We start from the raw sequence: 27784 nt of genomic DNA on the forward strand, positions 1-27784 counted from the left end.
TGCATGACCCAACAAATTGATAGCCTGCGGTAATTACTTGCCCCACTGCCATGTACTATCGAATCTTCCCAGAATCATCTATACATAAGCAGCATATCTTTGGTAACATGAGACTTAGGTAAAAATAACCACAAAAAAATGGGTAAAATGATACGAGTTATCTATTTTTTTTTTTCAAATTTAATAAAAGATGTAGTGAATTTTCAGGATTACAGGAGTATAGAAGAAATTTTCGTATATATGAGGATATGCACAACAATCCCGTTGCTTGCATTGAAATATTTTAGCTACATCTCTCGTATCACTGACTTAACGCGATGAATCAATTAAAATGAGATATTTTTTGTGATGTGTGTGCGATTAAGAGAGAATTTTTTTAATCCAAATGTTAATTTTTAAATAAAAATCATAGCTACATGGGTGTATCGAAAATGTCGTCTTGGACCAACAAAGTACAAAAGTTACTTTATTTTATTTTCTTTTTTTGTTCATCAATTATACAAATTGATAAATATATTTTTTTTATTTCCTTTTGGATTGAAGTTAAATGGGAATAAAGGCATGCAAATATTTCAAACGTATGAACCGTCAAAATAGAAACGATTAGTAGACATGCAAATATTTGATTGTTAAATGGATATATTTCTTCACAAAAAACATATAATTATATTTGTGGTGGAAATGGAATGGGTTGCCATGGATTAATTTTTCTATTTATTAATTTTTTCTATTTCTTCAATGTCCTTTTTTCTTTTGAAAGACAATTTTGTAATCATACGTTTGAAAAGTATAAAAGATTTTAACATATAATCAAAATCATACAAAATGGGATTTATGATAATAAATCTATACAAAATTAGAGCTACTATAATACTCTAGAGTTGTTGGTTCAATGACGAGTCAATTAGATTTCTAGGCTTCATCTGTCGAAAGAATATTGGATTTGATGTATGGGATCTATTTATCTCATGCAACAAAAATAAAATAATAAGGTCAACTACTTTTTAAAAAAAGAAAAGAAAAGGAAAAGATAATAGATCCTACTATCTTATATCTATTACATGAGATAATTATTTCAAATAACATGAGATAATTATTTTCCTTGACGTATTATACCAATAAAAGATAAACAACATAATCAGTTTTGAATATAGTTTAACCAAATTTGTAACAAAAAGCAGTTTCAATGTCCAGGCTAATAGAGAAACACTCTTTAAAGATAACTTTAATGTGTTATAATGACATTAAATTTGACTGGTACATTAATATAACTTTCCATCTTGTGCAGGAAAATTGAAAGGAAAATGTGAATCGGCATCTAGCCCCTAATGCTGCAACCTAGTTAAACCTAGTTAACGTTTGAGAACATGAAAGTGTGCGTAAACTACTAACAACTGAGGAAAGAGAGAATCTTTTAAAATTGAAAGCATATTCCACCTTATGAAGTAATGATTATATTCATCAATAAAAAAAATAAAAAAAAGGAGAAAAATAAAAATTTGTAAGAAATGTCTCTAGTACTTTTTTTTTTATTATATAAAGACACCCCATTACTCCACTTTGAGATCACAATCTTGAACTCTTATCTCTTTCTCTCTCTGAACCATTTTTCATTCGTTGTAATCTTCTTCTTTCTCGTATCTAACTGGCCCTTACACAGGTCAGTTATTCATCATGGGTCATGCAAAATTCCTTTTTTTTTTTTTCGTTAATTTTAATGTTCTACATGTAATGTTTCCATAGGTACTTTTTTTTTGTTTTGTTTGCTGTTGTTGTATCAGTAGTAGTAGTAGCAAACTGAAAAAAGCATTATATCTATGCACGTGTCATCCACCCATCAAATCATAGATGTCAACGCCTTCATTATTTTCGGGCTATGATTAGAATTTATGGATGTTGTTTTGATTCCCCCCATGGTTTTAGGTTCATAGTTTTTATTTTTATTTTTATTTTTTTAATTTCTTCCTGTGGATTATTGTTTGGATTTTGATGTTCACAGGTAGGGGAGTAAAAGGTAGCAATGGCAAACAGGAACTTGGAGAAGATGGCATCCATTGATGCCCAACTTAGGCAATTGGCTCCTGCAAAAGTGAGTGAGGATGATAAACTGATTGAGTATGATGCTCTTCTGCTGGATCGGTTCCTTGATATTCTGCAGGATTTACATGGGGAGGATCTGAAAGAAACAGTGAGTTATTATTATTAATTTTTTATTTTTTATTTTTTTTTGTTACACAAAATTGAAGTCTTTGGAATTCATGTTAGATTAGTTTGTGTGCTCTCAATTAGGTTTGTTTACTCACTGTATGGTCTCAAATGTCTCAATTTTGTAGTGAAAGTCAATGATTTGGTTTGGTTAGAAAAAGCATGGAACTTTACTTCTGTTGACAGATTTTGCTTGTTGGGTCAGTTTTATTGGTTTGGAAAGTTTTAAGGAAACAAAACTTTTGATATGTTTTTGTAGAGGGGAAATATTCATGGGTCCAGTGAATAGTATTTTCCATTTTATGTTAAATAGTTTGAATATATGTTTGGCTTACCTCTAAGGAGACAAAACATGACCTATTATGTCTTGTTGATTGGAGGTTCAGTACTTCAGTAGGAGGAAGATATGTATAATAAGTGAAATAAAAGGAACAATCATCGGATATATTGTTAAATCTTCTGTTCTGCTTGATTTTATGTGTTCTTGCATTTCTCTTTTGATATTATGAACTGGAAAACTGTTTCACAGTGATGGTTAAAGCTTAAAATGTTCTTGTGCAGGTTCAAGAAGTGTATGAGCTTTCTGCTGAGTATGAAAGAAAGCATGACCCTAAGAAACTGGAAGATCTTGGAAATGTGATAACCAGTTTGGATGCTGGGGACTCTATTGTTGTTGCCAAGTCCTTTTCCCACATGCTTAACTTGGCCAACTTGGCTGAAGAGGTCCAGATTGCTCACCGCCGAAGGAACAAGTTGAAGAAAGGGGATTTTGTAGATGAGGCCAATGCTACAACAGAATCTGACATTGAAGAAACTTTCAAGAAACTTGTATTTGACATGAAGAAGACTCCTCAGGAAGTCTTAGATGCACTGAAAAACCAGACTGTTGATCTGGTTCTTACTGCTCATCCTACCCAAGCAGTTCGTAGATCTTTGCTTCAAAAGCATGCAAGGTTTGTCTCAAAATATAGTATTTTTTCAGCTTCAGTATTTGCTTTTGTACTTATTTATTTATTTTTAAAGTTTCTGCATAGTTAAGAAAGTTAAGCTTTCTTCTTTTCCTCTGCTTTACAGGATACGTAATTGTTTGTCTCAATTGTATGCCAAAGATATCACCCCTGATGATAAGCAGGAACTTGATGAGGCTTTACAGAGGGAGGTGAGTATCAAATCCCTTTAGATTTTGTGTGATGTTTTGCCAAACTGCAATAATTCTACCATTAATTTTTTTTTTTTTGTAAGTACTTTTTCTTGTGTTCAGTTCTTTTCAGACTGAAAATCATAGAAGTCAACGATGCTAATAAAGATAATTGTTTTGTGTTGTTGGCTGCAGTTGAAGCATGCCATGGTCTTCTTTTGTTTGTTTCTCTGGCTGTGACATACACATGTATATATAAAACTACAATCCGCACACTCAAGTCAACTGATAATTTATATTCCATTTGATCTTTTCAATCAGCCCATAATAATGGGGAAGAATATTATTTTTCACAAAATAATCTTAGGAGTTGCATGTTCAGGATCTAATTGTTTATATCTGCAGATAGCTATGTTTCCATGGTTATCATAAAATGTTATTTTTCTTTCCTAGGTTTTTCAACTAACCACCAGTACCGTTGGTATATTTAAGTCATCAACCGAAACCAGAGCTGATTTTGGTGTTTCCATTTTTTTGAATTGGTCTCTTTTAATAGTACAGCCAAAATTATACTAAGACATTATAGTTTAAGTGTTGACATTCAAGCAAGAATATTCAATGATATGGAATTCTTATTCTTCCTAATTCAAAGAGGTGGCACATGGACACACCTTTTTTGTTTGCAACCATGATATGAGGTCCTGGTTTACTAGGGAGAAAAGGATAAATTTGTTCATTGAGGTTCATGTGATTAAATATGTTGTACATACATTGCAAGATTTTCTTTTTCTTCCTAAAATTCCTTTCTATGGTTTTTAGTCACATCAATGCCTTTGTTTGGAGTTGATTCTGCAGAAGAAGAAAATATTTAAGGATAAAAAGAGAGATGCTCAAGTGAGTCAATGGTATTTTTAATAATTATTTTTAAACTTCTGTTTATGTAGATTCAAGCTGCCTTCCGTACAGATGAAATCAAGAGGACCCCTCCAACACCACAAGATGAGATGAGAGCAGGGATGAGCTACTTCCATGAAACAATTTGGAAGGGTGTTCCCAAATTTCTGCGTCGTGTTGACACGGCTTTGAAGAATATAGGGATTGATGAGCGTGTTCCTTATAATGCACCTCTTATTCAATTTTCTTCTTGGATGGGTGGTGATCGTGATGGTATGATTCTTATCTGTGATACTATAAATAGTATCTCAGTATACTGGAGAAATGGAAGGATCTGCAAATTATCTTCAAAATGTTAAAATAAAATCCTCTGTGATTTCAAAACGAAATAATTTAGTGAAAACAAATAAAGGGGGAAATGGGAGAGCAGCATATATGATTTGAGTTTATATGGTTTCCTCTAAAATACATCATCATTATATCATATAATATTTCTAGCATATAATTGGTTCAGCTGGTAACTTTTGTTTTCCTCAAACTATTATGACAATGGAGAATTTCTTAAGAACACTTGGATTCTGCTAATTGGAGTAATCTGGAACATTTTATCAAACGAAACATTGAAAAAGGATTTGAGTTCAATAATGAAGTCATATGTGTCTAATATATGTTCAATATGATGCAGGTAATCCAAGAGTAACTCCTGAAGTGACAAGGGATGTTTGCTTATTGGCTAGAATGATGGCTGCTAATTTGTATTATTCCCAGATAGAAGATCTTATGTTTGAAGTAATTAACAGCTCTCCATCTTGCAGTCTTTTAAAATAATAATTGTGGATGGTTTATTAGCCTGGTATCATTTTGCTAATTTCCCTTCTTGTTTCTGTAGTTGTCTATGTGGCGCTGCAATGATGAACTACGTGTTCGTGCAGATGAACTTCACAGATCTTCCAAGAAAGATGAAGTTGCCAAACACTATATAGGTGTTTACCAGACTCTTTCTTTAAACTCGGGGGATAGATGATATACTTTATTTTGTAAAAACCTATAAACAATGATATCCGCACAAGGTTACATCACAATGGAAAAAACTGTTGTCTACTTATGTATGTCAGTGGCAGAGATTGCTGAAATATGTTGGTTAGTACACTTTTGTGATTATCTTGACTTTCTTCATGATGCAGAATTTTGGAAAAAAATTCCCTCAAATGAACCATATCGTGTGATACTGGGTGAAGTAAGGGATAGGCTTTACAAAACTCGAGAGCGTTCTCGCCATTTGCTATCTCATGGGTACTCTGAGATTCCAGAGGAAGCCGCTTTCACCAATGTTGAGGAGGTATATCCATTGTTTTTGCTTCCTTGTCAACAAGTAATACAATCTAACTGCCAACTTTAGCAGTTCTCAAATCATCAATGTCCTCTTATTTTTTCAACTGTATGTTTTTGTAGCTTATGAAATTCTCTAAGGCCTCCTTAACTGTAAATGTAGTGTTTTTTCACCTTGGATATCTTTATCTGAAAGATACTAACTAAAGATAATTTGTGTAGTTCCTGGAACCTCTTGAACTCTGCTACAGATCACTCTGTGCTTGTGGTGATCGTGCAATTGCTGATGGAAGCCTTCTTGATTTCTTGAGGCAAGTCTCCACTTTTGGACTGTCACTAGTAAGGCTTGATATCAGGCAAGAGTCAGATCGTCATTCTGATGTGATGGATGCCATAACCAAACATTTGGAAATTGGCTCCTACTTGGAATGGTCTGAAGAAAAACGACAGGAATGGCTGTTGTCTGAGTTGAGTGGCAAAAGGCCACTATTTGGACCTGACCTTCCCCAAACTGAAGAAATTAGAGATGTTTTGGACACATTTCATGTCATAGCAGAACTACCACCTGACAACTTTGGTGCCTATATCATATCAATGGCAACTGCGCCATCAGATGTTCTCGCAGTTGAACTTCTGCAACGCGAATGCCATATCAAAAATCCATTGAGAGTTGTCCCATTGTTTGAGAAGCTTGATGATCTAGAGGCTGCTCCTGCGGCTTTGGCTCGGTTGTTCTCAATAGACTGGTACAGAAATCGGATCAATGGGAAGCAAGAAGTCATGATTGGTTATTCGGATTCAGGAAAAGATGCTGGAAGGTTCTCTGCAGCATGGCAGCTATATAAGGCTCAGGAGGAACTTATAAAGGTTGCTAAGGACTTTGGTGTTAAGCTAACCATGTTCCATGGCCGCGGTGGAACTGTTGGAAGAGGAGGTGGCCCTACTCATCTTGCTATCCTCTCTCAACCTCCAGACACAATCCATGGATCACTTCGTGTAACAGTTCAAGGTGAAGTTATTGAGCAGTCATTTGGAGAGCATCACTTGTGCTTTAGAACACTACAACGTTTCACTGCTGCTACTCTAGAACATGGAATGCGTCCCCCAAGTTCCCCGAAACCAGAATGGCGTGCTTTGATGGATCAGATGGCTGTCATTGCTACAGAGGAATACCGTTATTATGTATTCAAGGAGCCGCGCTTTGTTGAGTATTTCCGACTGGTAAGATATCAGAAAATCTTTATCTTCTTTGTTAAGCAAAATGACTTATAACAATCATTGTCAACCTTGTAACATGCAGGCTACACCAGAGTTGGAGTATGGCAGGATGAATATTGGAAGTAGACCAGCAAAGAGAAGGCCTAGTGGAGGCATTGAAACACTCCGCGCGATACCTTGGATCTTTGCATGGACTCAGACAAGGTTTCATCTTCCAGTATGGCTAGGCTTTGGATCAGCATTTAAAAGTATTATTGAGAAGGATGTTAGGAATCTCCATATGCTGCAAGAGATGTACAATCAATGGCCTTTCTTTAGAGTCACAATTGATTTAGTGGAAATGGTGTTTGCAAAGGGAGATCCAGGCATTGCTGCTCTGAATGATAGGCTCCTTGTTTCAAAGGATCTCTGGCCATTTGGGGAGCAATTGAGGAACAAATATGATGAAACTAAGAAACTCCTCCTTCAGGTAATGTTCTACTTTTACCATGTAAACATTAAACATTTTGCTTTTGTTAAACAGAAGACTATTTCTGCAATTAATTTATCTGCATTTATTTCCAAAACGACGTCGTTTTGGAATTGAAAGATTAAAAAATTATAATTATAAAGATTATAATAACCCTGAAATAAATTAAAATTACAAAAACACCAAGATTTTTGCCTCAAAACGACGGTATTAGGCTTACTTATTTGCAGTAACGGTAGAAAAAACGAACTCTTTATTAAAAGGCATACGCATATATACTCTAAACAAAATTGTTATTTCACAAAGCTAAGTTTTGTTTTTTTGCCGTAATGTTAGGTGGCTGGACACAGGGAAATTCTTGAAGGAGACCCCTACTTGAAGCAAAGGCTCAGGCTTCGTGATTCTTACATTACTACCCTAAATGTTTTCCAAGCTTACACATTGAAACGTATCCGTGATCCTAACTACAATGTGACGGTGCGCCCCCACATATCAAAAGAGTCAGGGGAAACAGGTAAATCAGCTGATGAACTTGTAACACTGAACCCAACAAGTGAATATGCCCCTGGTTTGGAAGACACCCTCATTCTCACCATGAAGGGTATTGCTGCTGGCATGCAAAACACTGGTTAAATTTGAGTTACTTCCTTTACTTCCCTTGTTTTTGCCTTTTTTTTATATCAAGTCTTGCCTAGATATCATAAATCTGGTTGAATCTAGTTGCATGCACCAAAAGTGAGTGCCTTTTTTTTTTTTTTTTGCCTCTCTTGTATCCACTTTTTTTGGTTATTTATGTTTTCCTATTTTCATGTAAAATATGGTTTGCTGCTCTAGAATTCCACCAGAGCTCTCTATCATACAGATGAGTCAGTGTAACTGATCTTTATGTTTCAATGCATAAATTTTACTGAGTACCATTGCACCCTTCTTGTACTTAAATTTGTACTTTAAGGTAGTGTTTGGTTGAAGTTTTTGGTGGAAATGTCCATCTATTTGAGTTTGGGAATTGATGTTGTCTTTGTTTGGTCGACGGTTTTTAAAAATTTTCCCACCAATCTCTTTTGCCTAGCAATTGAGAATCAAGTGCAAAAATGCACCATGGAAGTTTACCAACTTGAACATGTTATTGCATATATAGCTGGGCAAGTGGAAAAAAGATGATAAAAATGATGACAATGTTATCTCTTTTAACCCAATTTTTTCGGTAAATTTTTTTTCCAACCAAACAATTTTTTTTACATTTTCCTATCAAACTCATTTTCCAACCATTTTCCTATCAAACTCATTTTCCAACCATTTTCCTATCAATTACATCTTTCTAGTATTAAAAAAAAAATTCCTCAACCAAACACCCCCTAAGTCTTTGTTTGATACACGGTTATCCACCGGTATACTAAGATAAGATTTGAATTCTCACATGTTCCTTAACTCGTATTATGAAAGAGAAAGATATAAAGCAACTATAATGAGACTCACAATTATTTGTAGGATTCAATTACATTTGCTTTTTATATTTCTCTCTCTCATATTAGAAATTATAAAAGAAAGAACATTAAGGAATCTGAATCCTTTTGAGATAACTAAATTTAAGATCTATGGGCACTAGAGGTCGTTGTTCTAACTATTACAATTGAAAATGATATACTTATTATGGATGTGTGATTCATGAATAACAACAATAGAGTCTTCGAATCAGCTACATAAATCATAACTTACCGTGAAAAAGCTTTGATATCGCATTATTAAGCACCAGCTAATGAAACAATATTGTCATTGAAATTTGTCTTTTTTTTTACTCTATAAGCAAGTCTCGGATCTCCAAGTAACCATGAAAAAGCTTTGATATAGCATTACGCACCAACTAATGAAACAATGTTGAGCTAAAAAGCGATTGCTGCGTGGTATAGATCAAATAATACCAAGTTATCTTTAAGGGGGCATTTGGTTGAGGAAATTTTTTTTAAATACTAGAGAAATGTAATTGATAGGGAAATGGTTGGAAAGTGAGTTTGGTAGGAAAATGTAAAAAAAATTGTTTGGTTAGAAAAAATTTTACCGGACAAATTAGGTAAGATTTATAAAGTCTATGTTTGGTTAGAAGTAAAATATTGATGGGAAAATAAGTTTAAATTACAAAATAACCCTTAGTCTTGGGCCGTTCCTTGCGCCAGGTATATCTTTTGCAACTTCTGAACTTATTTACTTATACCTTTTTTTTATTCATAAAACAAATGATTGTTCATATATTTTTTATTCTGGGATATGAAAGAAAGATGATGAATGCAACTTGAAGGAAAGCAAATCACTACAATTTTCATCATAATTGGTTAGTCTCTTACTCCAGTTCTTCATATTGAGTAACAGTGTCCCAGTTGGTAGCAGAGTCTTTGCAGACCCTTTAACCAAAAATTGTTTCCGCAAGCAACTTCACTTCCATTCCCATTGTGTTGTTTTTTCTTCATACTCGTAAATCCTCTCTCTTCCTCGGTAGGAGCAATGTCTAGGGGTGCACACGTATTTTGCCATTTATCTATCCCTCATTTAGCTAGTTATCTTGTGAAATACCATGTGAGAAGTGAGTTTTTTGCACAGTATTTTTTTGCTCATTTTTTCACACAATTCTGAAAAGTTAGGGAACTAAGTTTGGTAGGAAAATTTTGTGTTCTCTTCTACCAAACATGGGTAACACATAATCCAACTCTTAGATGCCTAGGTATCCTCTCAAAAATCCTCTACCAAATAGCACCTAAGGCAATGTTATCAAAATCTGATCAGTTTGAATTGAACATAGGGGGCGTTTGGTTGAGGTTTTTGTTGTAGATGCCTAAGCAACTTTAACTGATATTTTTTCTTGACCATGTTTGGTATAAGAGCCAAAAAAATATAACCAGGCAAATCATTTGCCTGGCATTTTGGTTTCTTTGTAAAATTTGAAGAAATTTACATTTCCGAAAAATCACTTGCGATGTGGTATTTTGGGATTTGTTGGGAAACTGAGAAAAAGAGCGCGAAATGGAGACGAAAATGACCTTGAGATGTACTGTTGTCATCGGTAGACTTTCCTTTATTTGAGATTCAAAAATTAAAGGGGTTACTTTTGTATTTTAATCCATTTTTTCATCAATATTTTACTTTCAACCAAACTAAGACTTAGAAAACTTAATTAATTTTTTTCAATAATATTTCGCCCTACCAAACAACTTTTTTTCAATTTTACCAGTAAATTTACTTTCCCACCATTTCTCCAGTAATTGTATTTACCTGGTTAAAAAAAATTTCTCCTCTACCAAACGCCTCATGGGTTTTATTACTCTTCTTTCACATAAGATAGTTATCTTATGTTATGTTGTAGAGAGAAAATGAGTGGGTCCCACCATTGCATAAAAAAAGAAAAAAGAAAAAAAGTGAGATGCGAAAATAGAAGTGAGATAATATAAGAGAAGTTATCTTATATGAAAGGAGAGTAATGATTCCCTTAAATATATATAGTAATATATTGTAAATAAATATAAAATTAGAAATATTATAACCAACAAATAGAGTTGCTCTGGTAAGTGTTGTAAGCTGCACTAGAAGTCTGAATCTTGTGAGAAATGCTAGCAACACTTATTTTCTTAATAATCGTTTAATCTTTTATTTTTTTACTTAATCTATAATATTTAACATAAAATTTATAATTGAACAAAAATATAATACTCCCATTTTAAAAGAAAATACGAATGTAAACCCGAGATTGCCCTATGCATTAAAGTTGGGGAGATAAATTTGTGAGATTCCATTATAAACATTTTATTTTATTTTATTTTTGAAAAAAAAAAAGAAGTATTAAATTAATAAAAGTAAAAGGGAGAAAAAAAGAAAAAGATAAAAAACTGCACTGACAAAAGTGAAGAATTTGCTTTGGAAGGAAGGAAGGAAGGGAGTGAATAATGAATGGGATGGTTTCAATTTTCAATCTTTTGAAAGACAGTGTTTAGGGTTAAGAGAAGAGAAAAAGAAGAAGAAGAAGAAGAAGAAAGGATTGCATTTCATTTTCATTCTCATTTTCTTTTCGAAGTGAAGCCATGGCGATGGCCCTTTCGAACTCGATGAGGCAGAGACGCTCTCAGCCTTCTGATTCGGCGCCATCTCAGCCGTACACGAAGCTCGACAAGCCCCAGAAATCGGACGGCGAAGACAAAGGGTTGGGGTGGTTGTTGCCGTTTCTGGCTTTGGGATTTTTGAGGTACACGAGTGCAACCTCCAACATCATCCACGATTGTGATGAGGTTTTCAATTACTGGGAACCCCTTCATTACCTTCTCTACAAAACTGGCTTCCAGACATGGGAATATAGGTACACAGTGTTCATTCATTTTTTTTTTATTTTTTTTTCTGATGCTGTTTTTGTATTCAAGTAAATAATGGGGTTATGATGTATTTTACTATTTTTCTTTTTATTTTTGGTTGGGAAGATTTTGGGGTTCATTTTTGACAAGATGGGTGGTGGGAGAAGAGAAAAAGTTTTGATTTTGATGACTTATATTATATGCATGTAGCTAGTAGATGAGAGGAAAAAGATCATTTTGATGATGCCCTTATTGGGTTTTATGTATAATTTGGAAGAAATTAATTAAATGACGTATTACAAAAAAATAAAATAATGGTAGCTTCAGTTCGGGCCAATATTCTCCATGGTGTTGACAAATGACAAGTGGTGTGCATATTGCAGTTCACAGTTTGCTCTTCGGTCGTATTTGTACCTTTTGTTTCATGAAATAGTGGGTCGACCAGCTTCATGGTTGTTTGGTGAGGAAAAGGTAAGATTTCAGCTTTGCTTGCATATTGATTGATTACAGATTGCATATTTTCATGTTTATGGTTTTTATGTAATCATTGTCTTTTCCTGTTGTAGGTCAGAGTATTCTATGCTGTGAGATTCTTTCTTGGTCTTCTCTCTGTTTTCACAGAAACTGTTCTCGTGGTAGCTCTTTCAAGAAAGTATGGAAAACGACTTGCTTGTTATGCACTTGCTATGCTGTGCCTAACTAGTGGCTGTTTCTTTGCTAGCACAAGTATGTGAACTTTGGTTTTTTTTTTTTTTTTTTATCAAAATGATTTCTTATCGTCATCCTTGTTCTCTTGTCATTTATACATACCTGCCTTTGATGATAATTCTCAACCTCACCCAAACACAAACCCTTTTAAGACATAAGCAAATTGGCATATAAATAAAGGTTGACCAAGTATTATGTATTTCCAGATTCAGTATTCCATCTGAGATGTGGAGCTCAGTTTTGCTAATGTTCTTCTTTATCAATTGTCTGTTTTCTCTAGGTTTCTTGCCAAGTTCGTTTTCTATGTACGCAATGTCTCTTGCATCAGGTTTATTTCTTCTTGATAGACCTGCTTCAGCAGTTGCTGCTGCTGCTATTGGTGTAATACTTGGCTGGCCATTCTCAATATTGGCTTTCCTTCCGGTGACACTTTATTCTTTATCTAGAAAATTCAAACAGGCATTCATTGCTGGGGCTGTCACATCAGTTATTCTCCTTGTAAGTCAGATTTTTTTCTCATATTGACCTTCTTTGGCCTGTAAATTATGCCTATACCATCTAATGTTGTATATAGTATATAGTTGTGCTTGCATCTTATTATGTTGTTAAACATCATATCCTTTACAATGGTAGCATATTTTAATTTTTTACAGGCATTGTCAATAGTTATTGACTTTTACTATTATGGAAGATGGACTTCATCTGTCTTGAATCTTTTAATATACAACGTAGCTGGAGGCGGGGAAAGCCATCTGTACGGGACTGAAGGGCTTCTTTTTTATCTGAGGAATGGATTTAACAATTTCAACTTTTGCTTTGTTCTTGCTCTTCTGTTCTTGGGAATTTTGCCTATTGCAAAGAAGAAATATGCACCAGACCTACTGATTGTGATATCTCCGGTGTATATTTGGCTGGGGTTTATGTCTTTGCAGCCACATAAAGAAGAAAGGTTTGGCAAAAAGTTTACCTGGTCTTCTGTTTCAAATTTAATCATACTATGTTATTTGAGGCAAACATGTTCTTTACTCTTGCACAATGCGCACACCATGTCTATCATTATATTTTTATGTTATGACATTGAAATCAACACTAACTTTGGTTTATACAAATCTAACTACCTTCTATTTTTGGTAATCTCCAATCCACACCTATATATTAAATTAGAGTACACTCTTTTGAGAGTGGTTTGATCTCTTAATCTACTCTCCTTTAAAGAATGACATATCATTCTTAACTTCTCTTCTTTAAAATTTTAAATTCTAATTCTTTTGAAATAATTATGCATATGCCCTTTTTTTGCTTTTTTAATCTATAGCTTTTAGGTTCTACCTTAATCATGCATATACCCATTATAAATTTAAACATTTTTTCTCTTTATATATTTTTTCTTTCAAAGTTTACTTATATTTAAAAATACCCACGCGTTGCATGGGATTATTGTTAGGATTGCATCATTTAGGAATGAGAGTTTAGTTAGTTCAGTTTAGATATAGAAAGACAGGAATTGTCTTTGAATTGGTGCACTCACCTATAGTTAAGAAACCTGGAACCTTATTAATTGACTTGAATATAAAATAATAGAAGAATAATATGTTGTGTATTGATCTGTGTCAAGGAGTTACAATATATAGAGACCCTAATGGGCTTAAGTGTAAGGCCCAAACCTAATCCAAACCTAATCCTAATACAGTCAGAATACAGTCAGACTATTTACGGATAAGACAGAATCCAATCATATCTAATCAAATCTAATCATATCATATCTAATATTCTAACACTCCCCCTCAAGCTGGTGCGTATATATTATGAGCACTAAGCTTGTTACAAATGTATTCAACCCGAGGACCTCTAAGAGCTTTAGTGAAAACATTTGCTAGTTGATTAGATGAGTTGACAAAAGCTGTCTTGATTTCTCCTGACTGAATCTTTTCCCGAATGAAGTGACAATCAATCTCTATATGTTTGGTCCTCTCATGAAAAACAGGATTAGAGCATATATGTAGTGCAGCTTGATTATCACAGATGAGTGTCATGGGTTGTTTCTGTTCACAAAGATGAAGCTCCTGAATCAACTGCTTTAACCAGATCAACTCACAGGTAGTATTTGCCATTGCACGATACTCAGCTTCTGCACTAGAACGGGAAACAACAGGTTGTTTCTTGCTTTTCCATGAGATTAAGTTTCCTCCGAAGAAGACACAATAACCAGAAGTAGAGCGTCTGTCCGAGGGTGATCCTGCCCAATCGGCATCTGAGTAACCACAAATTTCTGTATTTCCCTGATCCGAATACAACAAACCTTTTCCTGGTGCTCCTTTGATGTATCGGAGGATCCTCACAGCAGCATCCCAATGTGAATCACAAGGGGAATCAAGGAACTGACTGGCCGTACTGACAGCGAAAGAAATATCTGGCCTAGTCACAGTAAGATAATTGAGCTTCCCAATTAGCCTCCGATAACGTCCAGGATCAGATAACGGCTCCCCCTGTCCGGGTAATAACTTGACATTAGGATCCATAGGTGTATCAACTGGTTTACTCCCCAACATACCAGTTTCTTCTAGGATATCCAAGGCATATTTCCTTTGACAGATAGAAATGCCCTGCCTTGATTGCGCCACCTCAATTCCCAAGAAGTAACGCAGCTTCCCAAGGTCCTTTGTTTGAAATGTACTAAACAAATGCTGTTTTAACTGACGAATTCCGTCTTGATCACTTCCGGTGAGAATGATGTTGTCAACATAGACTAACAAATAGATACACTTATCAGGAGATGTAATCCTATAAAACACAGAATGGTCAACTTTACTGAGGATTAAGCCAAACGCCTGAACAGCAGAACTGAAACGACTGAACCATGCTCGAGGAGACTGCTTGAGACCATATAAGGATTTCCGAAGACGACACACCTTTCCAGACTCCCCCTGAGCAACAAAACCAGGTGGTTGCTCCATGTAAACTTCTTCTTGTAAATCACCATGAAGAAATGCATTTTTGATGTCAAGTTGAAGGAGTGGCCAGTGACGAACAGCAGCAAGGGCAAGAAAGAGGCGGACTGACGCCATCTTAGCGACCGGAGAAAATGTATCGCTATAATCAAGGCCAAAGATTTGAGTAAAACCCTTGGCAACTAAACGTGCCTTGAGACGATCAATATGGCCATCAGGTCCAACTTTCACAGTAAAAACCCAGCGACAACCAACTATAGACTTCTCTGGAGGAGCAGAAACAAGGTCCCAAGTGCCATTGGAATGAAGTGCAGTCATCTCATCAAGCATTGCTTGACGCCACCCTGGATGGGAAAGTGCTTCACCTGTGGTCTTAGGAATAGAAATAGAAGAAAGACTAGAAACAAAGGTGAAATGAGGTGAAGAAAGACGGTCATAACTCAAAAAGGTATAAAGAGGATAAGGGTTACGAGTAGTACGTGTACCTTTTCTTTGAGCAATGGGAAGAGTCTCTGATGAAGGATCCGGAGGGGAAGAAGCAACAGCAGTGGGCGATGAGTCAGCAAGAGTCGAGTCGACAGGAGGCACAGTTTTGCGACGCTGATAGGTGAGAAGTGGACGGTCCTCAGGTATAGAAGCAATAGGTTGCTCATCTGGAATAGAAGCACCTGCAGCTGGCAAAGACAAGTCAAGAAAAGGGACAGGAAGGACATGATCAACCTGTGACATCTGAGATGGGATAGAATTAAAGGGTTGTTGATCAAGAAAAGTGACATCAGCGGAAACTAAGTAACGCTTAAGGTCGGGAGAATAACAACGATAACCCTTTTGAAGACGAGAATAACCAAGAAAGATACACTGAAAGGCTTTGGATTTTAACTTATCCTTACCAGGAGTGAGATCATGAACAAAACAAGTACAACCAAAGACATGTGGAATTAGAGGATAAAGAGGAACATCTGGAAGCAATAGATTATGAGGAATGTCATTGTGGAGCACAGATGAAGGCATGCGATTGATGAGAAAACAAGAGATGAGTACAGCATCTGCCCAGAAGTGAAGGGGAACCTGCATATGAATAAGAAGGGTACGGGCAGTTTCAATGAGATGTCTGTTTTTACGTTCAGCCACCCCATTTTGTTGTGGAGTGTGAGGACAAGTAGTTTGATGTAAAGTACCTTGTGTGGCCAAGAATTTAGAAAAATCAATAGAAACATATTCCTTAGCATTATCACTACGTAGAATACGAATAGAAACACCAAATTGAGTATGGATCTCAGTAGAAAACTTTTTATATATGGAAAATAGCTCGGAACGATTTTTCATTAAATAGGTCCAAGTGCAACGGGAAAAATCATCAATAAAGGTAACGAAATACCGAAAACCTAAGACAGACAAGGTACGACTTGGACCCCAAATATCTGAATGAACAAGAGAGAAAGGGGCATCAGCTCGTTTATTGACTCGACTGGCAAAAGAGGAGCGTGTATGCTTCCCTTGTTGACATGACACACAATCTAAAGACTGAAGACCGGACAAAAGAGGAACCATTTTCTGCAACTTTGAAAGACTTGGATGACCAAGGCGACTGTGGATAAGTTGTGGAGATTCTGTGAGAGAGCATGCTACTGAAGGACGAGGCACATCCAGATAATAAAGCCCTCGTGACTCACGACCCACTCCAATCATTTTCCCCGTACCCGGATCCTGCACAGAAACAGAATGGTTAGAGAAAGTAATGGTGCAAGTGAGGGAGTGCATCAACTTACTAATAGAAATTAAGTTATAAGGGATGCCAGGAATGTAATAGACAGATGTCAGGGCCAAGGTAGAGGTCGGACGAGCTTGTCCAATCCCACGAACTGGGGCTTTGGTTCCATCCGCAAGGGTAAAAGACGGTAAATGATCAGAATAAGTAAGAGATGTAAAGAGTTCCTTATTACCACAGAGATGATCGGTAGCACCGGAGTCAAATATCCAAGTGCCAAGTGATGTAGAATGAGAAGCACAAGCAACAGGATTACTAGTATAAGGCTGAGACTGAGGAGAAGCCTTCCTGAGAGGGGTTTGGAGTGCAGCATAGTCTGAACCTGAACCAAATGATGCATTGTCTGACTGAGCTATATTTGCAACAATAGAAGGAGAGTTAACCTCCGAGAGATCAGGAGATGCTGCTGCCATTTAAAGATAAAATATAAAAGCCGTAAACGAAGGCAAACGATATCCAATCAAGAAGAACCACGCGTCTAAGGTCAGACCCACAGAGAAACAATCACAGATCCAGAAAGGGGAGGAGAAGGCGAGCTTCTCTGTCCAAGACCGGCCGGAAAAAGCTGCCGGAATAGTGCTCACGCACCGGGTTGCCTGAACAGTGATTCTGACGGCGGGCGGTGGTTCCGGTGGCCGTCGGAGGTGCTGACACGTTTGGAAAAATCACTCAGAGGTTGTTTACAGCCCTAGAAGGCTTGCCGGAAGGACGCACGGCAAGAAAGAGGACTCCTAAGCAGTGGGCTTAGGTTTTAAAGCAAAAAACAAGGTTTCTAAGCGGAAGCGAGGGTTCCCAGAACGAAAGAGCTCTGATACCAACTTGAATATAAAATAATAGAAGAATAATATGTTGTGTATTGATCTGTGTCAAGGAGTTACAATATATAGAGACCCTAATGGGCTTAAGTGTAAGGCCCAAACCTAATCCAAACCTAATCCTAATACAGTCAGAATACAGTCAGACTATTTACGGATAAGACAGAATCCAATCATATCTAATCAAATCTAATCATATCATATCTAATATTCTAACAAATTGATTACTAGCTTATAGTGAATGAGACACTCAATTTGAAGTTGCAGTGAAGTCAATTTCCAAAATATTTACATTATTGCAAATTTTCTTTTGTGCATTCATTGAGAAACTGATGGAAGAAAGAAATTTGGAATTACCAAAACTTTAGTTTAGTTTCGTGGGCATCTTCAATTTATTGAAAGCATGTCTTCTAGAAGTTTTTTGTTTATTATTATTATTATTATTATCTATGTAGCACCGATACTGACACGTGACATGATACGACACGACACTCCGACACGTTAATTTTAAAAAATGTTAGATTTCGACACGTTAGGACACGTTTTGATATTAAACAATATTTTTAATTTATGTAGTATATATTATATTTATTATTCAATAATTTAACAAAAAAATGAATCTAAACTTATAATATTCATAAATTTTGCAAAGAAACATAAGATATTCCAAATATTTATATTAAACTCAATAAAATGGTAATCGTAACCCAACGAATCTAATAGTTGGAACTAAAAACTCAACGCAACGTAACCTTTGAACCTTTTTTGAATTTCTATAATGCGTGTTGGAGTGTCGGGGAGTGTCGGAGTGTCCGAGAGTGTCGGACACGATACGTCAAAGTTTTTAAAGTGTCGGTGCTTCATAGATTATTATTAGACGGGCCTATCCTTAATTAAAAAACAGTTGCAAAAATCTAAGTCCTTTTCTGTGTGTGTATCTAGTTGGATTAGTTGTTCATTACGGGGATTCACTCCTGAATAGAGGTGGGTGTTGCTCTCCCTTCGGATAAATCTAAGCTAGACACTGTAACTGGATTTGATGATCATGGTTTAGTTATCCTCCACATTGGTATAGCAATTATTATGATAATTTGTGCGCTTCAGAAGATAAACAGTAGAGGATGGGGTACTCATTTAGAATTATTTCTTCATCTTGTGCATTTGGGTGAATTAACTATTGTTTTCTTATTTGATTGTGTTATTATAAAATTTACAGTTATATCGACATGGATAACTGATTTTTTTCCCATCCTTCTTCCTGTATGCCTTTTACATGCAGGTTCCTTTATCCAATATATCCACTTATTTGTGTTGCTGCTTCAGCTGTCATTGAGAGCTTCCCTGATCTTTTCCGTAACAAATATGATCCAAACGATAATTCTATAATAGTGATGGTGAGATTATCAATTTACGTGAGATTCAGATAGATCTTTATTTATCTGATGTGGAAGCAATAAGTACATTCTGAATGTCACTCTTGCTAAATGCAGGTAGCCAAATTTCTGAGACCAGTGTTTCTCAGTCTGATATTATATTCCTCTCACGCTCGTACATTTTCTCTGACTAATGGTTACTCAGCTCCCTTGGGGGTTTACAAGATTTTAGAGCACCATGGCTATGCAGAAAACGGTGAGGGTCGAATACTTTGGTGACTTTGTTTATTTATTTTGTGTATGGGGGCTGAAAACATTTTAAGTGTGATTAAATGGAGAAATGATTAGGTCATGTGTCATATTGAAGCCTACAATTTGTAAGGAATATTTTGTCTTCAGAAGGATTTACAGAAAAATGGAACTAAAGGGTACTTCAAGAAACTAAGACTGCTGTGTTGCTTAAATTTGCAGACTCCTTGATAGTTTTCCTTTTTTAATTTATCGGGAAAATGAATTACTAATAAAATATGTTCACGAAACTAAAGTGTTGTAATTAACTTGGATTCTAACTATTACTTCAATATGCATTATAACTTTTGATTACAATCAACTAACTCATTTCTTGTGCTTGCTCAAATTGAAGTTTTCTATTGCAAATTTTTTGTACAACTTTGTTTACTTCCTCCTTATTTGGTATAGTTCTGTCATTGATCCCTCTTCTAGGCAATGTTACATTTTGTCATTACCTTCTAGTCTTAGCGAAATTTCACTGTTTATTGAAAGCTTCTGTGTCAAATGTCCATTGAAGTATGAAACTCAAATTTGGTTACACATCAGTGATATTCCGTCTTCACTGCGGGGAAAAAGAGAGACAGAAACCAGTTTCAAAGTCCAAGTTTCTTAGATATTTTTATACAAAAACATCAGAATTATGTATTATTTTTTTCCTTTTGTATTGCAGGTTCTGTACTTTGTGTTGGAAGTGAATGGCACCGCTTTCCATCATCATTTTTCATCCCAGATTATGTGGGACAGGTTCGATGGATTGATGATGGGTTCCGAGGTCTTCTTCCTATCCAGTTTAATTCTACCCTAGGTGGGACTGCAGCAGCACCGCCGTATTTTAACGATAAGAACAAGGCATCAAATGAACAATACGTATGTCCTCTTTAACTGCATATATTGGTGCTAGACTGGCGAATGAATTCTCTTATGTCTCTTTTTAACATTACCACGTTATGTGAGAAATCATAGTCATTCATTGACTTATCTATGGTCACAATATTGATCACAAAGCTCATAAAACGAAGAAGAGAAATTGTCATTTTAGTTGCTGGCTGTTGATCTATCATTAAATGGCTAAGATTTTTCACATAAGAGGATCCATTCCCGCAAGACTGTTAGTTCTTTGTTCTATTTTAATTTTTGTTAGAAGGAAACTGACTTGTGACTAACATTGATTTGGCAGCTCCATGATATTGATGCATGTACTTACCTTGTCGAGCTGCAGCTAAAGCGGCCTTACTTGACTCGTGGAAGTGATTTGTCAACATGGGAGGTAGAAGTCAATCTTGAAATTTCTCATATTGAATGCTAATAACATCTTCTTTTAATTGTTTGGATATTGTATGTATATTTCAGGCTATTGCTGCATTGCCTTATCTGGACCGGGAGCTTTCACCACCTTTGTATAGGTCTTTTTTCATCCCTTACCTTTGGTATGAGAAGAATGTTTTTGGCATGTATAAGTTGCTTAAAAGAATACCCAAATAAAAGGGAAAATGGTGGATTTACAAGAAAACCATTTTTGTTAGAGACAGTAAGTTTGTAGGATTTTCCTCTATCTGTTGTTGAATATTTGATTTAGTTCTAATCAGCTTAAGTTTCTACCTTGTTGTAATGAATGTTGTCCTACTTTCTCCCACACAAGCATTCAGTTCATTAATCATGTTCAGTGCAATTTGTAACACCAAGTTCAGATGAAGACATTCTGCATATTCTAAGTGTAGTTTCAATCTTCAGTTATCTCTAGATTCAATTCATATTTAGCTTGAAAATGGGTAATCAAACTTTTGTGTTGTTTCACCACTGAGTTATCTTCCATGCACTTATGAGAGTAACATTCTTGAATATGACTATAGCGAATCAAAATAACATGTTTTTGACATTATGACTTTCTTGAATAAGCTACACACTATATTTCGCAAAAAAATATAGGGGTTTGCATTCAGCATGTAATATGACACAAAAACGTTTTTTACACAACATTTTGTGGGATCCGTATTTTTTGAAGCAAAAAAAAAAACTGCACGGAAAATGAATCTTTATAACATAACAGAATCACTTTTATTACAACATAATTCTTATAAAACCCAAAAATATATGTTGGTTTTTGAACATTTAGCTCATTTTCACAAAGTATAGGAAATGGATGGCTGAGTGTTTTTTTTTTTTTTAAAAAAAAAAAAACCACACGTGTTAATATGATGTGAAAATAACATTTATCTTTTCACTTTTACCATATATCATTATTTGATTACCAGGTGCCCTGCTGGAACCAAATTCTTTCCTTTTAATTTTTTTTTTTGGAAGTGCTGGACAACCAACTTATGCTACATGAATAATGATGTTGTCTATAAAGTAAAAATGTTAAACTTTTTACTTTTTCTCTTTTATTTTTTTGAAGGAATCTTTGGGATCAATCATGATTATTCATCCATTCTAGTACGTCTTAAATTTGTCCCTCGTGTAAATAACTTTGTAGTTGTGGTGAAAAAGCATGATGGTTTTTTATTTCAAATAGTGCTGGTTTATACAAACTATTTATTAAAATCAAATTTTAATCTATTTATCAACAATTTATATGACATTATCATTTTTGTCGGCTGCATGGTTTTTTTTTTTTGTAATGGATTCTCAGTTAGGATGATCAAGTAACACACTTTATGAAAATTCATTTTTTATGAAAAAATATTATATATCATTATCACCTTTGTTTTGAACTAGTTGGAGAAAAAAAAATCATAAATTGAAAAAGTTACGATAACAAAATTATTGTAGTGAACAATTTAGAAAGTCTCTTTAATATATATTTTGTATTATTATGTTATTGAGAAATGTTATACTTGTTACCATTTTAATTTCATTATTCTTACTACATGTTTGGTTACTTGGTTACTGTTGGGTCAACTTGAAATTATCGGTAATTAATTTTTTCTCTAAATTTAAATTAATCTAATGGTAATCAAATAAATAGTTAGAGTAATAAAATTAAAATGGTAATAAGTATAACCGTCTTTTATGTTGTTTGGATAAGAAAATCCCATAAAAACAACATTATTCAAGGAATTTACAAAAAAAGAATAGTTTAAGAGTTAATGTTTTTCGTGTTGTAAAATATAAATTTTATCTTCTATACATATATAAAAGTGTGTGGAGCCTATATGAGCCCATAAGAAGAGAAGACAAAGAAAGAGAAAATATAAATCTCACACATTCCTACAATAATAGAAACAATAAACCTATATATATATTTTTATTGAATTACAATAAAAATCAAACACTACACATACTATGCTACATACATCTAACACATACACCTCATGCAACTAGGCTAAACTAGTGGTTCCAATAAACCTATATTTGAAGGGTTTTATAAAAGTTATCTTATAGGAAAAATAATTGTGTTATGTTATAGAAATTCGTTTTATGTGTCATAATTTTTTTTTTTCTCTAAAAAATATGAATACCATAAAATATCATGTGTGTAAAAAACCTATCATCAATGCAAATCTCATATTTGAATGCTAGTTTTGATACTCACCTAAAAACTGCAATCACAACCTCCAAATATCTTTAGAAATATCACACACTCCGAAGAGGCGTAGATACCCTACGTGGCACACCTTGATTGGCTTGATCCAACCAGTGTTTATGCACTTAACCATGAGATAATCTCCTCTTTACGTTTGAAAAACACCCACAATATTTCAAAGTTAAGTTTTATGAATTATAAAAAAGGTGTGATTTTTGTTATCAAAAAAAAAAAAAAGTGTGATTTTTAATATCACACAACAAATTTTCTTACACACACAATATTTTATGTAGTTCACACTTTTTGAAGAAAAAAGAAAAAAAAGAAATTAGGGCACGCAAAACAAATTTTTATAACATTACACAGTCACTTTTCCTACAACATAATTCTTATAAAATTTATTATAAAACAAGTGTTACTAAAAACAATAATAACAAATTTGTCCCAAATTAATTAAATAAATAATGAATTTAGAGAATATATATAAAAAGTAATTAATCAATTAAAAAATACTAACATGGCACGTGGGGCCCACACCCACACCCTATGGGTAGTACCACCTCCTAGGTTTGTCACCGGCAAAACATCCTCCATCCTACCTATAAATTCTCGAACCTAGAATAAAAAAACAAACAAAAAAACCGTATCTACCTTTCCTTTCATTTGTGGTTCCTCTCTTTCTCTCTCTAAGCACACCACAGAGCAGAGAGAAACTGTAACCAGAGATACCTCAAATCAGCCATGGCTTTCTCCTCCGAGGAGCGCGACAACTTGGTCTACGTTGCCAAGCTAGCCGAGCAAGCTGAGCGCTACGATGGTTCTCTCTCTCTCTCTCTCTCGTTCGATGTTCACTGTGAACATCGATTCTGGTTCTTTCATTTCACCTTCATTTCACTTTCAATCACGTTTTCAGCAGCTTCTTCAACTACCCACTTACTCTTTTTCCTTATAACAGTGTTTGCTCTGATAAAGTTTCAATTTTTCAAAAAAAAAGTTTTTTTTTTTTAACTTCTGCATTGAACTGCTACTTTACTTTTCCATGCCCACATCATCATATGAGTTTTTGGGAAAGAAGAAAAAGAGAAAATTTTGGATTGTATAGTTGTGTGTGTTTTGAAATTGATTCAAGAGTGTTCAGTGTTGGAGTAATGTGGTGTGCAGAAATGGTAGATGGCATGAAGAAGGTGGCGAAGCTGGACGTTGAGTTGAGTGTGGAAGAGAGAAACTTGTTCTCTGTTGGGTACAAGAATGTGGTGGGGTCACGGAGAGCTTCATGGAGGATCCTGTCATCGATAGAGCAGAAAGAGGAGTCAAAAGGGAATGAATTGAATGTTAAGCGTATAAGGGATTACAGGCAGAAGGTGGAGTTGGAGCTGTCCAACATTTGCGGTGACATTATGATAGTTATAGATGAGCATCTAATCCCATCTACTAATATTGCGGAGTCCACAGTGTTTTATTATAAGATGTATGCTTTGTTTGTTGTTTTGATGTTTGTGAGATTTTTTAAGTGTTTTTGTTTTTCATGTTTTTAGATTTTGGTCTTTTAAACCATTTTTGGAGTTTTGACTTGGATGCAGGAAAGGGGATTATTACCGGTATTTAGCAGAATTCAAAGCTGGTAATGAAAAGAAAGAGGTAGCAGATTTGTCGCTTAAAGCATATCAGGTATTCACTTGAAGTATTAAGGACCACCTCTGTAACATGAGTTTGCCTTATACTTATATATATGCCAGACTTCCATGACAAGGTTGGATGAACTTTACTAATTTAATGTTAGTAGAAAATGTAGATGATGATAATTATATGATGTTTAAATGTTAGCTATCATCATAACTTTGTATCAGTAGCTTAGTTAGAGATGTTTTCATAAATTTTGGCCCTTAAGATCCTGCTACTTTGGAATACCTTTTATGCCATGACTTCTTGTGCAAGTAAAGTGTCTCATGAATTAGTCCTTGTCTGTACATTAGCAGTTACTTTGAACCTTCTATTATTTTATGATTCTTGCCTACAAATGGGAACTTCATTGGGATTTATATATATATTTTTTACCAGTGATTTGTATGTATTTATATGCCCCACAGGAAACAAATAGTATGAATTCTAAGGCTTTTGTGAGAAAAGGAGAGTGGGAGATTTTTCATTTTTCTCTATGCTTTATTAGGACATTGTTGGCTGCAGGAATACTTCTATGCTTTATGAAGAGAAATATCCATCATTAGATGCTTCACAATTTTGTGCTTCCAAAATGCTATTACAAAATGTCTTTCTAGTAACTAAGTCACGTGGTAATCCAGCATGATTGTGTCCTATGGATGGGGATCTGACCTATTGTAGAAGGTTTTAAAGTTCGTAATTTCTCCCTTCATTTTGATTGTTTGGATGGTACAGAACTAAGGATCTTTTCTTTCTACAATAAAATGAAGAGATTGTTTTGTTTCTCTTGAATGAATCATTTGTTCTAAAATAAAAACTTAGAGAGTGTCATCTGACATCCTGTATCTCGGAATAGGAATAAGCATAATACAGAAAGGTATTTGCAGTCCCAGAAAATCGAGTCCCGTTGTTATTGTGTTAAATCTGTATTGGTTGGAAATTTTGTAGCCTCATTCATAAAGCTTCCTGTGGTCGGAAAAAGCTCATGTGAAGTGAGCTTGTTTTTAAAGTGCACAAGTAAAGGTGTATCCACCCTTAAAATTTTAGTGGGTTCAGATCATGATGTAATTTAAATTAAACAAGGGTGGATACACCTTTACTTGTATACTTTACAGACAAACTCACTTTAGAGGAGTCTTATCCTCTGTGGTATGTTAAGTATTATGTTCTTAGCTTCTTGGCAACATGGTTAGAGGAGTACCATTTTGGTGAGGCCAATTCTGTATTGTTGCCTTCTGTTTTTTCTGAATTTGAGGAATTGCCTTTCTTGCTTTTAAAGTTTGGAGACTTCTGTTGCTTATGACCAATAATATGTCCTTGGAATTTGAATCAGTTTTTCATGTTATGCTGCTCTCCTGCTGGTTCTTTTCTTATTCCTCAACCTTGTTGTATTTCAAGTTATTTCTGTTAGTGGAGAAAACTTCAAAATTTTCAACTCTGAAGACTTCAACTGTTGATTTTTAATTATTTGCAGACAGCTTCTACCACTGCTGAGAGTGAATTACAACCTACACATCCTATCCGATTGGGTCTGGCTCTAAATTTCTCTGTGTTTTATTATGAGATAATGAATTCACCTGAAAGGTATGTGGAAAAATAGCTGTGCTTATGAGAAAAAGGGTGGTGGAAGATCCTTATTTTGTGTAACTTGTTTTCAGGGCCTGCCACCTTGCAAAGCAAGCCTTTGATGATGCTGTCTCAGAGCTGGACACCCTGAATGAGGAATCTTACAAGGACAGTACCTTAATTATGCAGCTGTTGAGAGACAACCTTACTTTATGGACTTCTGATATCCCAGAAGATGGTGGTAAGATATATAGCTTATAAACAATCTAGTTTCCATTTCTTTTCATGACCATTTTGCCCCTCTTTTAAAATCAATTTACTATTTTATCCCTCTTCCCAAACTATATACGAATATGTCCATTTTCTTCAATTACATATCCATTTGCCCCTTATGGACCAAAGTTTGATCAAACCCTAATCCTTGATAAATCATTTACTTGAATAAATGGTTCATTTACTCGAGTAAGTATCGGTCAAACTTTGATCAAATAGGGACAGATTGATATATAGTTTAAGAGGGAAAATTTATATATAAAGTGGTAATTTTTTTAAAAAAAATAAGGGCAAAATGATCAATCAGCCACCTTTTGAGATGCAAATGATTTTTAAATTCCTATAATTGCTGACCTACTGATTTATACCTATTCCTGCTGCATATCTAAAAATCTTTCCATCAGTTTCTATCACCTCTTTTTCCCATGATTAAGTTGCTCCTTATTGGTGCTATTATGTGTATATGATATTTGTTGGAGTAAAAATAGGGGAGTGAAGTTGCCTACACCAATTATCTAGGCTTTTGGTTGATGTTCCAATCTTAATTCTTCTTGTTGGGGATTGTAGCTCAAACTGTGTTAGTTTGTTTGGTTAAAGTTATATATATATATGTTCTTTGGTTTAACTAGTTAAGTTTCTAATTTTCCATTTCAGAGGACCAAAAAATGGAAAGCTCAGCCAAGAGTGGCCAAGGAGAAGATGAGGGGGGCCGCTAATCCATCATCTTGCCATAACTACTAGATTGATGTGTTAATTTTTCTCACTAGCATATTTTATCCGCAATGGTGAAGCCTCTATATGGATGATGCACCTCATCAACTTTGAGTTATTGTTATTTTAGAGTGAGAGCGTGTATTTGAATCATGTGCTTCATTTGCATCCTATTGTTGGCTAGTCTTGTTTATGTTTGTGTAACAATTACACCATTGGTTTGCAAATGCATGATTCCACTATTTGTATTCTGTTATAATTAAGATTAGTTCTTGGGTTTACCCTTGAAAAATTGATCATAAATGAACCAACCCTAATGTTGCAGTAGTTAGACTTCGTTGGCTCAATTTGGATCATTTTGTTAAAACAGTCACAAGTTAACCTTCTTTACTATATCTTGTAGTGTAAACAGAGTAAGTAATTGAAAGACTTTCATTAAAACCGAGTTGATGATACTCAAAAGATCAGAAGTTCATACATTCGAGAGAGAGAGATATCAAACTGATACAAAGCTTAGAAAAGGGAAAGTAATCCTAACCATAGTAACACAGATCAGAAAATAAACTAA

General features: G+C 34.9%; 3 protein-coding genes across 5 annotated transcripts; all 3 read left to right on the plus strand.

Moving 5' to 3' along the window:
* The first annotated feature begins 1624 nt into the window (after positions 1 to 1624).
* On the plus strand, positions 1625 to 8130 carry LOC133307005 (phosphoenolpyruvate carboxylase). 3 transcript variants are annotated; one of them, XM_061507424.1, is made up of 11 exons: positions 1625 to 1660; positions 2000 to 2188; positions 2767 to 3158; positions 3280 to 3364; positions 4288 to 4510; positions 4923 to 5026; positions 5127 to 5220; positions 5422 to 5576; positions 5789 to 6787; positions 6867 to 7253; positions 7590 to 8130. In XM_061507424.1, the coding sequence occupies exons 2-11, from the start codon at positions 2021 to 2023 to the stop codon at positions 7884 to 7886; spliced, it is 2904 nt and encodes a 967-aa protein (XP_061363408.1). In that variant the 5' UTR covers positions 1625 to 1660; positions 2000 to 2020; the 3' UTR covers positions 7887 to 8130. The 3 variants fall into 3 exon arrangements, with proteins under 3 accessions (XP_061363408.1, XP_061363410.1, XP_061363409.1); XM_061507426.1 differs by lacking the exon at positions 1625 to 1660 and adding an exon at positions 1885 to 1923; XM_061507425.1 differs by lacking the exon at positions 1625 to 1660 and having other exon boundaries at positions 1911 to 2188.
* Positions 8131 to 11155: 3025 nt separating this feature from the next.
* LOC133307004 (dol-P-Man:Man(6)GlcNAc(2)-PP-Dol alpha-1,2-mannosyltransferase) lies at positions 11156 to 21195 on the plus strand. The gene is made up of 10 exons (XM_061507423.1): positions 11156 to 11589; positions 11965 to 12052; positions 12148 to 12307; positions 12570 to 12787; positions 12943 to 13238; positions 19100 to 19214; positions 19311 to 19449; positions 20155 to 20351; positions 20662 to 20751; positions 20835 to 21195. Exons 1-10 carry the CDS (start codon positions 11318 to 11320, stop codon positions 20964 to 20966), a joined length of 1707 nt encoding a protein of 568 aa, XP_061363407.1. The 5' UTR covers positions 11156 to 11317; the 3' UTR covers positions 20967 to 21195.
* Positions 21196 to 23630: 2435 nt separating this feature from the next.
* LOC133307003 (14-3-3-like protein D) lies at positions 23631 to 27522 on the plus strand. The gene is made up of 6 exons (XM_061507422.1): positions 23631 to 23824; positions 24169 to 24475; positions 24588 to 24675; positions 26141 to 26250; positions 26325 to 26473; positions 27160 to 27522. The coding sequence occupies exons 1-6, from the start codon at positions 23749 to 23751 to the stop codon at positions 27219 to 27221; spliced, it is 792 nt and encodes a 263-aa protein (XP_061363406.1). The 5' UTR covers positions 23631 to 23748; the 3' UTR covers positions 27222 to 27522.
* The last annotated feature ends 262 nt before the right edge of the window (positions 27523 to 27784 follow it).

Source organism: Gastrolobium bilobum, unplaced genomic scaffold (genome assembly GCF_033153095.1).
Source record: "Gastrolobium bilobum isolate Gb01-03AN ecotype WA unplaced genomic scaffold, APGP_CSIRO_Gbil_v1 utg3949, whole genome shotgun sequence".
In the NCBI taxonomy this organism is placed as follows: Eukaryota; Viridiplantae; Streptophyta; class Magnoliopsida; order Fabales; family Fabaceae; genus Gastrolobium; species Gastrolobium bilobum.

Bases quoted from the DNA above. Each gene is read 5' to 3' on its own strand.
- LOC133307005 (XM_061507424.1), top strand. From the start codon at position 2,021: ATGGCAAACAGGAACTTGGAGAAGATGGCATCCATTGATGCCCAACTT. The intron at 3,365-4,287 runs GTGAGTATCAAA...CTGTTTATGTAG, and splicing joins ATGAGGCTTTACAGAGGGAG to ATTCAAGCTGCCTTCCGTAC. The intron at 6,788-6,866 runs GTAAGATATCAG...TGTAACATGCAG, and splicing joins TTGTTGAGTATTTCCGACTG to GCTACACCAGAGTTGGAGTA.
- LOC133307004 (XM_061507423.1), top strand. From the start codon at position 11,318: ATGGCGATGGCCCTTTCGAACTCGATGAGGCAGAGACGCTCTCAGCCT. The intron at 13,239-19,099 runs GTTTGGCAAAAA...TTTTACATGCAG, and splicing joins CAGCCACATAAAGAAGAAAG to GTTCCTTTATCCAATATATC. The intron at 19,450-20,154 runs GTGAGGGTCGAA...TTTGTATTGCAG, and splicing joins CCATGGCTATGCAGAAAACG to GTTCTGTACTTTGTGTTGGA.
- LOC133307003 (XM_061507422.1), top strand. From the start codon at position 23,749: ATGGCTTTCTCCTCCGAGGAGCGCGACAACTTGGTCTACGTTGCCAAG. The intron at 23,825-24,168 runs GTTCTCTCTCTC...TGTGGTGTGCAG, and splicing joins GCAAGCTGAGCGCTACGATG to AAATGGTAGATGGCATGAAG. The intron at 24,676-26,140 runs GTATTCACTTGA...AATTATTTGCAG, and splicing joins TGTCGCTTAAAGCATATCAG to ACAGCTTCTACCACTGCTGA.